The 17440-nt window shown below is 41.2% G+C and overlaps 2 protein-coding genes across 2 annotated transcripts; both read left to right on the top strand.

Moving 5' to 3' along the window:
- The first annotated feature begins 5033 nt into the window (after positions 1-5033).
- Positions 5034-7586, top strand: si:ch211-184m13.4 (uncharacterized protein LOC798560 homolog). Its single transcript, XM_047601193.1, has 4 exons — positions 5034-5101; positions 5224-5583; positions 5927-6441; positions 6517-7586. Exons 2-4 carry the CDS (start codon positions 5235-5237, stop codon positions 6679-6681), a joined length of 1029 nt encoding a protein of 342 aa, XP_047457149.1. The 5' UTR covers positions 5034-5101; positions 5224-5234; the 3' UTR covers positions 6682-7586.
- A 5272-nt stretch (positions 7587-12858) lies between these two features.
- gpr183a (G protein-coupled receptor 183a) lies at positions 12859-16957 on the top strand. The gene is made up of 2 exons (XM_047600079.1): positions 12859-13141; positions 14490-16957. Exon 2 carries the CDS (start codon positions 14506-14508, stop codon positions 15637-15639), a length of 1134 nt encoding a protein of 377 aa, XP_047456035.1. The 5' UTR covers positions 12859-13141; positions 14490-14505; the 3' UTR covers positions 15640-16957.
- Positions 16958-17440: the final 483 nt, after the last annotated feature.

The raw sequence follows: 17440 nt of genomic DNA, 5'->3' as shown, positions 1-17440 counted from the left end.
CCCTCCACCGTGAGGGTGCCTTTAAAACGATATGCCTTCTGGGGTGCTCTTTCATGGGCTGTGCAGTTGCACCATTCACTATTGTATAATTCTCTTCGAATCAGTCGCCCCCACCCACCCACCCCTTCCTTTTTCTTTTTTTTTTTCTTTTTTTTTTTTTTTAGCCCACCCCTGACTTAACAACCAGAAAAAGGTCACATTTCTGAGAAGTGACTTCCATGCATGGTTCATGCTGGGTCGTCACTTTCAATTTCCTAAGACCTTTCATGTCACACACCCATCAACCCAGAAAACTATAAACACACTACTACACGCTACCATGTGAGGCTGGCACGATACGACGATACATAACCTAGATTATTCTTAAAAAAGAAAAGTCACATTTTCTTTTTCTGTTCATTTGAATCAGACATTTGGGCCCATTTAGACGTTTGTCAGAACACAAAATATCATGTAAATGTAATATCTATTGTGGGGTATTCTGAGGTCAATAACCCTTAGAGGCTCTTTTGTATATCTTCAGTGAAAACGCCTTTGTGGAAATAGGCTGCTGAAGCAGATTTTAGCGATTTAGCATAGGGCATGCATGAGCAGAAGTGATCTTTCCCGTCTTTCCATGTCTCCTTGACCTCTTGCAGTATTTAACACCGAGGCACCTTCAGGACTCCCGGCGCGAACTCGACAAACGACTGTCTTTTCCTTTTCCTGAACGCCGTTCAGATGGTATGAGATGTTTAACTCCGCGCGCGGAATTAATGGAGCGTGAAATGTAGGCCTGAAGTGCAGCAGGCTCCCGAGCTGCAGGTGACATCGTCTACATGAAGCTCTTATTGTGACCTAAGTGAGCTGTGTTATAACCGCATTTGACTGGTGACAATTAGTGACCTTTCGTCTATCCAGCAGCCTTCCATTTCAATTACACCAGGCTGGAAAAGCTTTGGTGGGTGAGCGGAATGAGATACTGTAGCTTCTACTGTACTTCTACAGTTCACAAGATATTCTGGTAATTAAGAAAGGGATGACTGAAGCACAAAGAGACTTAGTCATAGAATCGATGCACTCAAATGGAGTTTGTAGACTATTTTACTAGATAACTCAGTGAGTAACACGTTTTAAATGCTTGCTATGCATAGAAAAATTTAGCCTGACAAAAATAAAATGAACAATTGGAAAAGCACCAGTTTTAATGTGGCTATTGAATCTGAGCAGTTTCTGAGGAAGTGTTGTCCTCGGCTTACACTACAGTGAAGGGGAAACCTCAGTTTTCTACTCTCACAGCTGTTGTTGTGCTGTCTACATGTATCAGGATTCTCTGCACATAAGTACTTCATTCTCAGTTCCCTAATCCCTCTCAAATCTGCCCAGCTCGTGCAAGTGGGTCGCCTGAAATAAGTTTTAGTAGGACACACAAAAACCTACACACACACTGAACAACACCACGTCTGCGTAGTAAGTCATGCGAATAATGCAAATATTCAATATCACGGTGTTTCAACTTCTTCACTCTTTTGGCCAAATATAGCATTTTGTGACGAAAGCAGTGATTCAGCGGTAAATAGTCAACCGCCGTCTCGGTCGGGCTCATATCCGTCGTCTTTTCCAAATGATCTTTCAGTCCTTGAAGGGCCCCCTCTCTGGTTGAATATCTAAGTGAGCCCATATACTATTAAAAGTGTTCTCGTCCATTACATCCTCTGCACTCATATTAATGTGCACTCACATAAAGATTGATTTAAATATCCGAATCCAGCCAGTTCTTTAATTCCGAGCTGCATCTGTAGCACTCTCCTTAGATTCACAGAAGCGGATCCTGGTAATCCAAGTCGAAAAAAGCTTGTAGTTATTTTGGGACACAATGCCTCATGGGTCACTGGTTCCTGGAAAAACAGACAATTTTGAAGCTGAGCCCCAGTGACACATTAACATTAAAAACACTTTTGTTGTTCACACCATAGCCTTAATACAGATTAATTCAGATAAGGTTGTGTTCTTAAAGTTAGAAGTGAGGCCTTGGGACAACTTTTTTTTGTACTGGTTTGTCTTTGTCTAGTCATGTGTCTAAGTAGCAATATGTGGCATTACACTGTATGTCTGTGAAGGTTCTCAGTCATCCAAGTCATGATAATCCAAAAGGCGTTGTATAAAGGCAACTGGACTTGTAGAATTTCTTGAAGACGCCTTTTGGACGTTACGCTGTACAGTCTCACCACTTATGTAGAACATGAATAGTGTTAGAACAAGTTTTGTCAAGTGGTTACATCTGCAGAGAATGGACTTGGGACTTCTGAGGGTGTCCTGTGGTGCCTGGTAACAGAATGTTGTTAGTGGGGGCCTCTGGCTCCTATGGGTCCATGTACTTGATCAGTTTGGGATCTAATGTGTGCTGTTTTTCATGTTTTTTGAGTTGCTCCTAAAATGTTTTTGTAGCCACCGCGCTGGGGATGACTATAACCAACAAGGAGTGTCATTGCTATGGGGTCGGGGGGCCTGGTCTGGTCTAGATGGTTGGTACATGTCTAAGTAATGTCTACACAAATGCCAGAACATTCCAACGTTTCTGAGCAGAACATTGTATTGTCACAGGATGGTCAGTGTTATTTACTTCTCCTGTCAGTGGTCATAATTTTATGCCCTATCGGTGTATGCGGCATAGATTTGTCTAACGAACTAATGACACTAATGACTAACTAATGAGTATCCCACAATAACCTCCTGAGACCAATGCTTTTGTTTGGTATGCATTTTTTAAATTTCTCCAAGGTATTTGGGATCGGTAGGACCTAAGAAGTATAAAAACTAAGCATCTTTCAAAAGGAAGTGGTAGTTCTTAAAAAAAAAAAAAAAACAAGGTCCTCATGTGTGGACACTGGGATTATTTCATTATTTATATTATGATAAAGTCACCAATGTTTGGCATAATATAAAACTGTTCATTTTAATACCAGTACATGACTGAGCAAAACCTGAATTGCGAACAACGAAGTCCCAATGTCCTCAAACGAGTACTTGTTATTGATTAATTTGATAAATTTGTGGGTCATATAAAACTAGAAACATTAATACGCATAAATAAGTAAATTTTAACCATAGAATTTGATGGGGTCTTGTTTCTCGCCCACGTTTGTCCTGTGATCGTCTGTAGAATGAATTCGATGAAATGCCCACTATCATATTTTTCCCGACTAGTGTATTGACCCTTTGCTACCTCTAGATGGCAGACTGTCCACTAACGAGGACAACGGGTTTAAATAAAGCAGAATAAGCTGCAATAAAACCTAAAACTTAATGTCCCCATATGAGGACGCAGGGTCTCAGGAGGTTAAAAGCAAACAAGTTTTGGTCAAATTTGTGTTCAGTAATCCTGACTTGTACTATTTTATTGGTAACTGTTAGCTATTAAGTACATTGAGTACATATTCAGACTGTCATACAAAACTGTTAAAGTAACCGTGAAGCTTCCACATTGGCGCTATTTGCAGTGAAGCTGCTGCATCTTTTTTTGTTGCAGCTGATTTACACTGCCACATTTCTACCACTACAGCTATTCTCAGAATCTGACACCATGCTTTTTCAGTTTAGAGTGTTTTCATGTTTGGCATTCCTTTGGGGGGGTTGGTGGTTGAGACATATGCAGATGTGACATTTTTGTGACTGTTAGTGATTCATTCACACATCATAGGATTTTGGCAGTTTTTCTCTTCTTCTTTTTGTTTTTTTTACGAGCACCATCAGCTTCCTCCTATATCTTCCATCAGCCCTTCCTCGGGGCCTGCCTGCATTCACCTCCACCACATAGAGTACAAACTTGAGAAACCTCAGCGGCAGGAACATAATATAAAACCCCACACTCTATCACTTCATCTAACCTTTCAGAAAGACTCGCTGCATCCACTGCAGCAGTGTGGTGCAAATAGAGATGCGGTTGTATTCAACTGTAGCCTCTCGAAATGACACCTATGCTTGCATATGTTTAAGCTCGACAATCTCTATTTCCTGCCTCACAGTTTTGGCCAAGCAGTGCCATACTGGAATTAAAAATTTAAAATTATGGTGTCAATTTAAAATCCTAGAATGCATGGAAAGTGCACATTTTCACAGGAAGAAATTGTATTTGTTTACTGTGTTTTCTGTAATTAATTCGTATTAGTTTTACCAGATTCCCCTCTATTTTTCAGTTTTGCTTCTCACTACCACAGAATATATTGTGCTTATAGCTGCATTTATACTCTCCCCCTAGACCCGTCAATGCAAGGTTACAACCTAAATAACTTCATTACATCCTTTATGAATAGAATTGTTTTGAATGCATCATTTCAGTCTTCTTCAGTTTGTGCTACTCTGCTAAGAAATTCAGGAATTCGGTCGTCGTAAATGACGGCTGAATCCCAGCGACTGCCTTTAACGCAGGCTACAGCTTGAGACCGTTTTCCTGTACATACACAAAGTACTTGCAATGAAATTCCACATTACATTAGGGCGACCTCTGCAGGACAGCACAATATGCTTGTCATGTACATGTGCATACAGTCAAACGTAAATGTGAGGTGCTTCTACATTTTGAAAAATGCGTTAAAAATTATATTTTTGTAAACTTAAAATAAGGCGTTTACATCTACAAATAGAAATGGAATTAAACGATCCCATATGAGTGCTGGTCAGTGGTTTTAAATGTATCTTGGCATTGCCTTTGTCTTAACTTCAGGATAATCACATGAATAGACAGACATGTAGCAACTTGAGATGGCACGATCATCTCCCTGAAAATGGTCCAACATTATTCAGTGAGACCATTCTACACTAGTCTGAACCGATGTAAGATAGATAAACATACTGCAGTGCTATCATAATCTGTACATTTATTCAGTTGCCGTAGGGTGAAAGTCGATTTTATGGTTGCAAAACTGTCAGTGAAACCTCTTAAGCATCCTGTGTCTCTGGTGGAAGTGTGCCAGAATTTGACAGGCACATGATGTCAAAAAGGAGAGGTGGGATTTGAACACTACACCCAACCTTTACTGAGATATTTCAAGCATCACAGCTCAATCCACGTCCACAACCAGCAGATTCAGAAGCAGCAACAGTAAAATAACATTTCCTCGATGTAAGTGCTGTACTTTATTTTATAATGATCTGTTGTCTATATAGTGCATTATGGTTTCTGTCTCTGCTGCTTTTCCACATGTTCCAGTTGGTAGAGTTTCATTATTTACAATTTTCTTCAAGTGACAGGTGGCATGGATCTTGGAAATATCACCCTGGGCTCAGCCGAAAACTCTCCAAACCAGAGCAGCTGTGATGTGTTTGTCTACCAAAGAGCGGCAGTGGTCCTCTTCCCTATTTTCTACTCAGTGGTTTTCATCATCAGCGCGTGCGGCAACAGCCTGGTCCTCTACGTTATCTGCCAGAAGAGGCAGAAGTTCAACTCCACCTCCATTTATTTGGTCAACCTTGCTCTGTCTGACACTTTGTTCACACTTACGCTGCCTGGGAGAATTACCTACTACATCCGTCACTATGACTGGCCCTTTGGAGACTTCCTCTGCAGACTGACCACACTTCTTTTTTTCGCAAACACATATGCAGGTAATGTGAGTCCTTTTGTTGCTAATTTCCTGCGATATTTTTTTATGTGCATGTGCGCCCACGACTTTCTATCAGGTTGAGATGACTTCATTTGTTGTTTTGTGGGAGGTATGTCAGAAAAAAAGGAAACCAGAAAATGGTATTAGATAAATAGTCTATTTACAGTTATATAAAACAAATATAGAGAAAAAAAAATACGTTTTTAAACATATCTGCAATATGTGAAGCTACAAGGTTTGACAAATGTTGTGAACACTTTTATAAAGTCATGAATGTTGATCGATGATTTGCTCAATTTGCATTAATTTTAAACTGTTTTGCATGTCCATGATGCTCGCACCAGGTATTGGCTTCATGACCTGCATCAGCCTGGACCGGTACTTGGCCATGGTGCATCCACATCGTCTGCAGTGTCTGAGGAGCACAAAGGTGGTTCGCAGGGTCTGCTGCCTGGTCTGGGCTTTGGTATCTCTGCAGATAGCTCCCCTGGTCTTCCGGAGCATGCTGCGTGAGCACCAGGAAAAACGGACCTGCATGGAGTACTTCAACTTCGAGGGCTCCCGCTTCACCCCCTACCTCCTACTCGTGGCCTGTGCCGTCTCCTTCTGCTGTCCTCTCGCCGTCATCATGGGATGCTACGCCAAGATCAACCTCAAACTGAGAGCTGCGGCGAAGCAGAACTCGGTGACGGGTCGATCGAGGAGAAATCACAGGGCCAACACCATTATTCTCCTCATCCTCCTCACCTTCATCATATGCTTCAGCCCTTACCACGTCAACGTTATGCAGTTCATGTTCAGAAAAATACACCACCAGCCAGGGTGTGAAGAGCTGAGGGCCTTTAAGGTGTCGTTACAGGTAAGACATTTTTCATTTGGCTTCAGGCATTCCTCCTTCAAGTTGTCCCTCTCATAATCCGTCCACACCCTGCAGATTACAGTCTCATTCATGAACTTCAACTGCTGCTTGGACCCAGTCATCTACTTCTTTGCCATCAAGACGTACAAGAAGCGCGTGATGAGCCTGTTTAAAGACTACCTCTACACTTCCGGGGCCTCCTCCAAAGCGACAACCGAGAACAGCAGCAGCAACACCTGAGAGAAACCACAGCTGCGCTCACAGGCCATACATCTAGTGTTACACGGAAGACCTGCTTTACCACACTATACTTAAAAAAGGCCTATTTTACTCCCTTGTGTTGAGATGCTGTTTATAGTGTCAGTTTAACACGGAAAACGTAAGTCCACACCACATTGACTTAGGTTTGTGTAAATATAAAATTTGCTAATCTCGAGGTTTCAGTGTGGAGTACAGTATTTGTTTGTATTTTTTTTTATTATTATTATTTTGTATTTTTTTGAAAACCAAGATTATTTTTTCTTAATTGTATTCTTCTTCTTTATATTAATCATCATTCGGTCCAATACTGATTTAAAAAAAAAAAACACACTGGGCAATAATGCTATACAACAGCAGCTTTCACTTCCTTTTTGTAGAAAAAAAACTCTGCAATCAAAACATGTGACAAAAAAACAACAACAAAAACAGCAAATAGAGCATGTTATGTGTTATTGGGCATGTAGCCTACTACCAAAAATATCACATGGTATCAAATAAATATTTCAAAACATGGTGTGAGAAATGAGAACATGCCACAGTTCTCTCTTTCGCTCCCACATCTGACTTCTGTGTGGGAGTATGTAGATAACAATCACCACTTCCTCACCCACCTTTCCTGCTCCCCCTAGTAGGCCTCATTCCTGCCCCAGGTTCCACATCTTGTGGTGGGGCTGCTGTGTGTACGTGTGTGTGTGTGCGTGCACGCGCATTTGTGTCTTACAAATTCAAGCAGGTGCAAATTGTGTTTTTTTAGTGCAGAGTCCTATATTTAAATATAACCTTTGCCATTTCCTGTGTTTTTGGAAAAACTGTACTATAATTTTTGCATAGAAAGCAAAGTGCATAACGTGTGTCGTGCAGAAGCATTAAACTGGTTTAAGAGATTTGTAATGGGCTTTATTATTATTATTATTATTATTATTATTATTATGCCGAAGGCACAAACTACATAACAAGTAAATACAGCTACTTATACATTCATATTCACATTCATCATTCACTTACACTAACAGAGAATTACATGAATGAAAAAACCCTCTTTGCCAAAAACCAGGTGGTAGTTCCAGGTTTTACAGTTATCAAAAACATAGGGAGACAGGAAACTAAACTTAGGTGTCATCTGCATAAAGACACAAGCTTGACCTCAAGGTCACGATACAGGGCATGGTAAGAACCCTGTTGGTCTGAGGCTATACAACCAGGTCTGCTTCAAGTAGGCCACATACATAGAAATTCTAATGTATTTAAATAGTTTTTTTTTTTTTTTTGTATTTCTTTATCTCTTGTGTGCACTGTCCTTTAAACTGTATGTTATTGCAGCACTACAGATTTCCCCACTGTGTGAATCTTATCTCATCTTATCATTATTAAAATATTTAAAATGAGAAAAACAATGGACCCAACACGGAGATTTGAGGCACATCAAATAACGGTGAAACGGTAGCAGAAGGACTTTTTTATCAGTCATTATCGCAACCTTTTCAGTAAGAGTTCATCGTTCAACCACACGCAAAAATAACCCTGACACTCTTAAACATTTTTGAGCTGGCATGCAAAAACACGTTCTATTTCTCGTAGACCTTTAGACCATTCTATAGCACAGTGTCTCACATCAACTTGTCACTGACGCACACGCACACTGCCTAACAATCTTGTCTATCGATGCCACTGGGCTTTTACAAGTTCATGTTCACTTCTGATGAAACATTATGCCTGACGTTCACTAACGTTAACTCTGCGATTAATAGATTTGTCTGAATTGTTGACTGGGTTTACTGCCAGCCCCCTCTTAGCTTGACAAAGCAAAGCTAGACATGATATCTTTCAGCAGATGAGCCTAATTGTGAACTAATCACTGGATTAGAATTGTAATAACAATTACATTTACATAGAATTTTAATAAATTCAAATAATTGCAATACCAGCTATTCAAAGGTACGGTATACAGTAAAACGGAATCTTAAGAGTCAGAGGATTGGAGGAAGTCATAAGTCTCATAGTACTGGCTAAAAACTTGGCACAATAGAAATGCTATTGTCTCCTGAGTACTGCAGCCTTTGGATGTTTCCCTTCTTATGCAAGACGCATTGCAGAGGAAAGGTAAAACCTTATGTTGATTAGTTCACTCTCACATGGACAAAGCAGGATTGCACCACCACGGTCCAGAAGCAGCACCAGAAGGCCAAAATACAGCTTATATTTGGGAGATGAGTGCACGATAAATTATATGTGAAGCAGCGGAAGTGTTGATAATGGTGCATTTTTATCGCATCACAAACGGTAACCACGTGGGCAGGGTACATGCTTTCCATTACACGGAAATAGCGTAAAACAACTCAAATCTCAACTTGTATGAGGTCAGTCAAAGAGTGTTCCATCAAACAAGCAGCCACAAACTTGTTAAGCTTCCTTTATGTAGGCCAAAACCTTTCTCAGCATGACAAGACTTTCACTCCAGAAATAGTGAAACCCTTGTTACTATGTGTTAGAGCTGGCAGTGACGGTCTGTGTAGAAATCCCCTAAAACTTTGACATATAAGTATGTTTTGTATAAGTGAACTCCAGCTTGAATCCAACAATTTAAGGAAGCTTTAAATGAATTTACAACTATGTTAATTATGTCTAGACATACTTATAATAGTATATGAGATCAGGACAGTTATATGTATCGTTGTTTTGTATTGTTTTTGTAAGACTTGGTTATACGTTCTGTTTTTTTTTTTTTTTGTGACAAAACAGTATAACTACTGCAGCTGCGCAGTAGAAAGGGAATATTTCTCTGCTTGTTTGTCACACTAATGATCATTTGGTTTCCAACAGGAAACAGGCGTTTTGAGGTTATTTAACATTATTGTTGCAGTCTCTGAGCAACTACAGCAGTGAGAATAACTCACTGACAAATAGATGTTCTTTTACACAGTTTATGTTAAAGACTTGATCACATAAAATCCTTCTTAATGAAAAGAGTTAACTTGCATGAAGTTGAAACGAGTGTGGACAGCGGTTCTTTTTTGTGGGTTTTGGTTTGATGCAGTTGCTAACCCAAGCTAACCGACGTGCAGAAAATAAAGAGTTAAGCTACACACAGCTAGAAATGGTGCAATCAAAGGTTTGTGCAACAGATTTAATATCAAACAATGGAAATGACGGTATATAGCAGGGTAAATACTGTACATGTATTTACAAGTACAGACGAGAAAGACAAAGTTTTAGCTTTTAAACACAGAGCCTGAATTAGAATAGAGCAGCAAAGGCGTTACTGCCATCCTGTGACTTACCTATGTTACAGCACAAGCTGTTTTTTTTTAAAACTATAGACTCTGCACGCTGTGTTAAGTGCAGAGTTTTGACCTGCTGTATACTGCTGCTGTTCCCCTCAGTGACAAGCTTAACCTGAATAGCTGCAGTACATGTCACTGGCCAGAAGAGGGCACCATTCATCTGATTCATCTGAGAAGAGGTAACAGAAGACTTCAAATGTTAAGGGTTCTAAACAGTGCTATGTGCACAATATTTCTTGTTTTGTTTTCGTGGTGGTGGTACTGCTGCCTTAAAATGTTATTTATTAGAAGTGGTGAACCAAATGTTGTGACATGCAGTGGGAAACAGAGGTTTGAGAAGTGCAACACTATAATTATTGCAACATGTCCTCTGCTGTAACCGGTGTGACGCTAAACTGTAAGAGCTACAGTGTGTCTAAAGTTTGAGGACATTGATGTCTGTCGTCAGTGATGTCTTGAGGCACTGGGGTTTGTAAATGTAGAAGGAAAAAAAAAAAAGAAAACTTAAGGAAAACGTCAAGTCAAATGTGCGGGAGCTCAGAGTCAACACAACAAAAAGCTGTCACTGTCTTGTACTATCACTGCTTGTCTTGTATGTTCCCAGACTGCAAGTTAAAAGTCCACACAATACATTAACTGAGCTCTAATATGTTTTGCTCACAAAAAAAAAAACACCCACACTTAAAGTTGCTCTTATGTGATTTCACTTGACATTCAAATACTGACGCAACCAAACGATGCAAAATTTCTCAAGCTAGTCTGATGAGAATTTAGTTAGCCAATGTGCTTCGTTTTTCTTTTTTTTTTCTTTCCGAAGATTAACAGCCACAGAAGTTTCCTGTGCTGTTGCAATCGCATGTAGCGGGTTTCAACAAGTGGCACTCTATTTTTCAGTCTGCCAATCGCAATTTGCATTTGTCTGTATTTGGCTCAACTTTAACACTTGTAAAAAGAACTTGTGAAAGCGTACTGTATATAATCTCAGTGTTTCCATCCTATGCAGAAGAGTGCGATTTAACATTTTGGCTCTGTGATTTACTCCTGGCCCCGCAGAGCAAATGCATGGCTGTCAACGGTACTCCAAGTCAAGAGTGTCATCCACTGACTGAGGTGGACCCCTTTCCAGCAACATATGGTTCTAAAGGATATCCTTTTTAAAGTGTTGTCTCTCAACATATGGTTCTTCACAGGATGTACAGAAGTTTGATACCTATCTCACTTTCTTGCAGTGCAGCACTTTTTTTTTTGAGTAAATTGCATGCTTGCGTTCACTTCCATGATGCCTACTAGTAGCAATCGTAACTTGAAAGTAAAATTTAGAAAAAGATTCTAACGTCGCCAAAAACAGAGCGAAAAAACATTTTGTGTGACTTTTCCTTGGTATTCAGCCCTATTGTCTTCTATGAATAGCGGTGGCAAAATGCCACGCTGTCTGTCAGCGCTGGGCGTGATCAGGCCGTCTGAAGTCCAGTGACTCAAACTCACACGGCCCGGCCATGAGGAAGTTAAGCAGTTTCCTTTGCCTCACCACCGGACTTGTTTTTAATAGAGGAAGGCTGTGGTTAACAAATACATTTATTTGCACACAAATGCACTGAAACAGACATGGTATTGTAACAGCTACTTTGAGAGGAAAGGCTTAGCAGAAATGAAAAGTGCAATGTAAACGTTTAGGCGTAACACGTGAATGTGTCATGGTCGTGCACATCCTGTAGGTAGGTAACAAAGGCTTTAGTAGAACGCGCCACCCAAGAGGGCGGGAGTGATTTAAAATGTGTGAAAACCGCAGGAAAACAGATGTGCTGTGCATAAAAGTCAAATGTTCAACTTTCAGATATTGTTTAACAGCTACCTGTACCGTTAATATTCATTTGTTCATTCTCTGCGTCCTCGAGAGGTTCGCGGGGGGACCTGGAGCCCCTTTGGAGAAAGGCGGAGTGCACCCTGGACAGGTCTCCACTCCATCACACATTTATATTGCTCTTACTTATTATTGTTGCTTCTGGGTGGTGAGTGGGGGGATTCCAGACACAGATTTTTTTCTTTGCCGTGCGGCTATATCAAAGCGCGACCACATGTGCTACTTGAGATGGCCTCTGATCTCTCACTCCAAAGCGTATTTGTGCCTTTACAGTGTAATCTGCATCCCCGTCATCCGCATACGTTTTAGCCTTATTCAGCGCTCCCACCCTATTACGCCGGTGAACGTCACCCCTGCAGTCTGATCACCACGCATTATGCAAAATATTACATTATCTTCTTAACCTTCACAAAGATAACGAGCAAAATGACTCAAATTATTTCCCTTTCTGAAAGTCCTTTTCAGACATCAAAAGAACAGTATTTGTCGTCAGACGGGAATTTCCCCATTCTGCCGTCACCCCTGTACCCATATGGGACATCAGATGATTGGAAAACTGAGCGAAGGTTAATTTGGGATTGTTCTGAGAGAAGCGTTTATTTTGGCCATGGGGAAGAAGGGGGCACGCTGCTGTGGGATCAACCATGTTTCTTTAAAGTGACGGAAAAAGTTACCGTATATATGGTAATAATAACAATCTGTGGACAATCTTGTGCCGGTATCTGAAGCCACATCCTCCTGCGAGTGCGCAAATGGCACACAAAATTCTGCTTTCCTTCCCTCAATAAGCCGCAAGATGTTTCAATGCCACACACGCACAACTTTTTTTGTCCATCGCAAAGGCTTTTAATTTGAAATATTAGTTTTCATTTAAAATTTATGAATTAATCCAGAGCCGCATGATGTTAGTCACTTTTTTTTTTTTTTTTTTTTTTGGTGTGTGTGTAATCTGTGTTTCAAAACTGTTTTGACAACACAGAACATTTAGCGAAAGACGTGAGAGAAGTCGGGATGCACACACACATGTATACACAAAAACAGCCAATGAAAGAGAGAGAGAGAGAGAGAGAGTGAAAGAGAGAGAGAGAGCTACAACAGGATATTTTGTCACCATGGTTACTGGCAGCAGATACCGATCTTCTGTGTGTCATGCTGTTTTCAGCCAAGGCGGACTGACTGTAGCAGTGTCGGGGCAGCTCCTCCAACAGTGGCAAACTTCGGGCAAAGAATTCTCTGTTCCTTTTTGGCTCCATGTGACTTCAGTAAATCCGAGGAGCGACGTATTACATCTGTGAAGGTGAGTGTGTACACCTGACTTTTTCTTTTCAAGTGGCAGTTGGGGCACCCAGAGTCAGATAACTACTGCATGCAAATGCCACGCATATAGTTCTGCAAAGGTGTGAAAAAGCTCAAACTGCCTTTTGAGTACCATACAACCACACAATTACAAATGTTACCCCTTACGCAGAGTGTATTAGATTGTGACATAACGGTGTTAAAAACTGATTTTTATGTGTACAGGGTAAAATTAGTCAATTATACATTTTCATAGGTATTTGGATCTTAGTTGAAAATCTCAAATTCAAAATTTCGAACTTCCAAATTCCAAAAAGGATTTGTGATTTTTTTTATTATTTATTATTTATGTATGTATTTAAATAAAATGCCTCAAATGCCAGTTTATATGTAAATGGGGGGTCAGGAAACAGTATTTTCCCCATTGCACCATGTGCACCCGCAGATAGCCGCCGGAGCTGAAGCACATTACATATTCAGCTCAAACAATACGAGTCTCTGGCTGCCTGGCATTTGAAGGTAGATGGACTCTGGGGAACGTGACTTCCTCATACACAAGGTCATCTTTCAACACCCGCGTTATTAGTGTGAGAGTTTGCAGCTGCGTTAAGGATCACGGTACTGGAGAGGTATTGTTCACCCACTTCCTTCATGTCACTTTTTTTTTTTGTTGTTTGTATCCTGTTGATCTAATGTGTCAGTTCAATGGGCGCGAATAGTTTGTCAGTAGTGGACAGTCATTTTATTTGACGGGGGAGATTTTTCTGTCATCTCCATGCGTGGTACTGAATGTAACCTCAGTCGTTGTCACAGTAGGCAAACCCCAATGACTAAAAAACAGTTTCAGTCTGACACCTGTCCATATCAGATCTAAGATCTTGATGTTCCCAATACATGAAATGTGAATACCTGATTGCAGTCACATTTAGTACGTAGTACTGAGTGAAACTTCAGCGCGTGGTCTGTTCTTACCACAAGATGGCACAACACACCACAAAACACAAAATTGACAAAATTCATCCATGTTGTTGTTCTTTTGTTTAAATTCCAGTTAAATTCAAACAAACGTCAGCGTGCATTAACATGGTATTATTACAATTTTTGAGGAAATGGCAGTTTAACGTAACAGGCTGTCTGAAAAGGAGTAATGAGAAATACAGTTACTTCCTTTTTGAAAGTGGTGTCTTATATTGGTACCCTTGCATGTGTTCTTTGTACCAGTTGTACCAGACAGAAGAGTTTCGTTTCAACATTACTCAGCTCAGTGACCGCTATCCGATTTATTGTAAAAAGCATACAAGAAAATCTCTGAGCCTAATCAAACGTTTCATTTATTTTCCCTTTCGCAGTTCCTGAAATATCAATATGGGTTCAGTCACCGTGCCCGTGACCACTGCCGTCTCATCCTACAATGACTCTAACAAGACCGCTTGCAACAACCTGTACGACCACCGGGTTTACGCCAGAGTCATCATGCCTCTTTTCTACTGCATCGTGTTCTTCGTGGGACTGTTCGGTAACTGCCTCGCCCTCCACGTCATCCGTCCCAACCTGAAGAAGATGAACTCCACCACCTTGTACTCCCTCCACCTGGTCATATCAGACATCCTCTTCACCCTCTCCCTGCCTGTCAGGATTGCCTACTACGCTCTGGGCTTCCACTGGCCTCTCGGCGAAGCGATGTGCAAGATCTCGGGCTTCATCTTCTACATCAACACCTACGCGGGGGTCAACTTCATGACCTGCCTCAGCGTGGACCGCTTCATTGCCGTGGTGCTGCCTCTGCGCTTCGGTCGACTCCGGAAAGTCAGCAACGTGCGCTACATTTGCGTCGGCGTGTGGATGCTGGTCCTGGCGCAGACCCTCCCCCTCCTCGGCATGCCCATGACCAACAAAGAGCCCGATGGCCACATCACCTGTATGGAATACCCCAACTTCGAGAAGGTTGAACATATAGCCACTATACTGATCGGCGCCGTCTTCCTGGGCTACGTCATCCCCGTAATCACCATCCTGGTGTGTTATTCTGTCTTGTGCTCCAAACTCCATTCGTCAGCCAAGACCAACCATTTGACAGAAAAGTCCGGCCGGAGCCGCAAGGCCATCGGCGTGATCTGCTGCGTGTCCCTGGTGTTCGTCGTCTGCTACAGCCCCTACCACATCGACATCCTGCAGTACATGATCCGCAAGCTGGTGTCGGAGCCCGACTGCGCCAACCTCACGGCCTTCCAGGTGTCGCTGCACATCACCGTGTGTCTGATGAACCTCAACTCCTGCCTGGATCCATTCATCTACTTCTTTGCCTGCAAGGGCTACAAAAGGAAACTATTAAAGCTGCTGAAGCTGCAGGTGAGCATGTCCTACTCCAGCGCGGTGAGGACGTCGCCCGAAGGCTCCTCCAAGGACTTCATCGACGGCAACAAGTTCCAGCTCACTTCTACCGCCGGTGGTACGACCAGTGAGAGACTCTCAGAGAGGAGATCACACCGGCATGAGTGAACTAAGGGACCGTAAGTTGCGTCAAACAAGAGGACATCTTTGTGTCTCTGTGGGCATTTTATTTGAAGAAGAGTACTGGTGTGAGCTCTGAAATGGACTTAGCCACATCATCATGGACGCCAAGCAGCTGCTCATCATTTGGTTCCACTGGAATGCAGCTACAGAATCAATCATGATTTTCAAGAAGGACAATCCAGCGTTCTTTGTGTTAACGTATTTTCTTGTTAATATTGTTGAAATATCCAAGAAAGCAGAGATCATTGCAGCTACAGAAAGAAAGGAGTGCTTTGTTTTACTTTTTCTTTCTTTTTTTTACTTTTACAACAGCGCTGGTCTGTGGTAATCGGTCAAGATGAAATACACACTGAGGAACATCTGTTATCTGAACAGTTGGGAAAGATATGTGACATAAGCACAAGCAGGGGAAGTGTGGCTGCTTAGCATTCAGCAGCACAGCCGTCTCACATTCTACACCCGATCATTCTGTCGGATTTAGATACTAGGACTGATAAAGATCTGAGTCATAGCGGGAGAGAAGTTTCCGGTCTGTTCACAGTTGTGACACCTCTGAAAAGCCGATAAAATGCACAACACCTTTTTTTTTTTTTTTTAACACCTGTTGAATGAATGAATTGACCATATCCGGTTAAGAAAGCGCCTCATATTTGACTCCTCTCATTTTACTGTGTTTGTATGACTTTATTTAGATAATTTGTACACGACCTGTTTATGGAGTTCACATTCTTTAAAAAGTAAAAGGAAAGCATTCATTGGTTGGATTTTAATCAGATTAAACGGCAGCAGAAAGGCATATTCAAATTTTCCGGACTTGAAACCCGAAATTTTGCATATACCGTTTTAGTTTGTAGCATTTCCACCAACGGTTTTATTTGTCACATGTAGGATTTTATTTATTATCTTTTTTTTTTTAATTGTTTTTATTATTGCACATGTGTGATCGGTAAACAGAAAGAAGAACAGGCCACCCAGATTACAAAAAACAAAAGCATAATGTAACCAAAAGTGAAAGAGATTGACCAATTTCCTCTCTTTTTTATTTTTTTTGTATTTGGTGTTCTCTTGAATGAGTGTTTATCTCATCAAAAATAACTGCGAGAAGAAACAAGTGGAAAAAGTGGGCGTCATTTGATGCAATGCATCAAAAACATGTATATATTCCTTTAACAGTGTTGTCCACTGCGTGATTGATACCTCTGAATGATGATCTCCAGCCTCCTCACTTCTGTTCATACATTTAGTTTAAAACTTGTTCGGCTCTGTAAAACGTTGTGTACGTTAATAAATGTTTCGCAGTCAATACTGGGTGCAACTGTTGATTTGTTCTACGTCTGAATAATGAACATTCAGGTCACCACTATGTTCACCACAATTTTCAAATCCAGTACAAGTACTCACGATAGCACAAAGGTGTCTGATGGCACGAAACAAAACTATTTCTACAGACGGTGGCGTTTTGATGGCCATGTAGTGAGGATCAGTTCAGTTCTCCAAAAACTTCTATTTCACCGGTCAGGCATAACATTATGGCCGAATATTTTATGGGTCTCCCTTGTGCCTCTAAGACATAGACATAGACCTTCTGAGGGAGTCCTGTGGTGTCTGGAAACAGAATGTCGATAGTGGGGCTCCTATGGGTTGAGCAAGTAGTCTCTAACGGGCCAGACCAGTAACATTATACTGTAGTATAACAACCTAATAAATAACATTACCTCCGAATGTTTCTCTTTGTTTCGTAGCCGTGATGTACATGTACATTGTGGGAATGTTTACATTTAATGAG

The sequence above is a fragment of the Mugil cephalus genome, chromosome 12 (assembly GCF_022458985.1).
Source record: "Mugil cephalus isolate CIBA_MC_2020 chromosome 12, CIBA_Mcephalus_1.1, whole genome shotgun sequence".
Taxonomy (NCBI): Eukaryota; Metazoa; Chordata; class Actinopteri; order Mugiliformes; family Mugilidae; genus Mugil; species Mugil cephalus.
The sequence above is the reverse complement of the archived record's forward strand: the minus strand, read 5'-3'. Positions and strand labels throughout refer to the sequence as shown.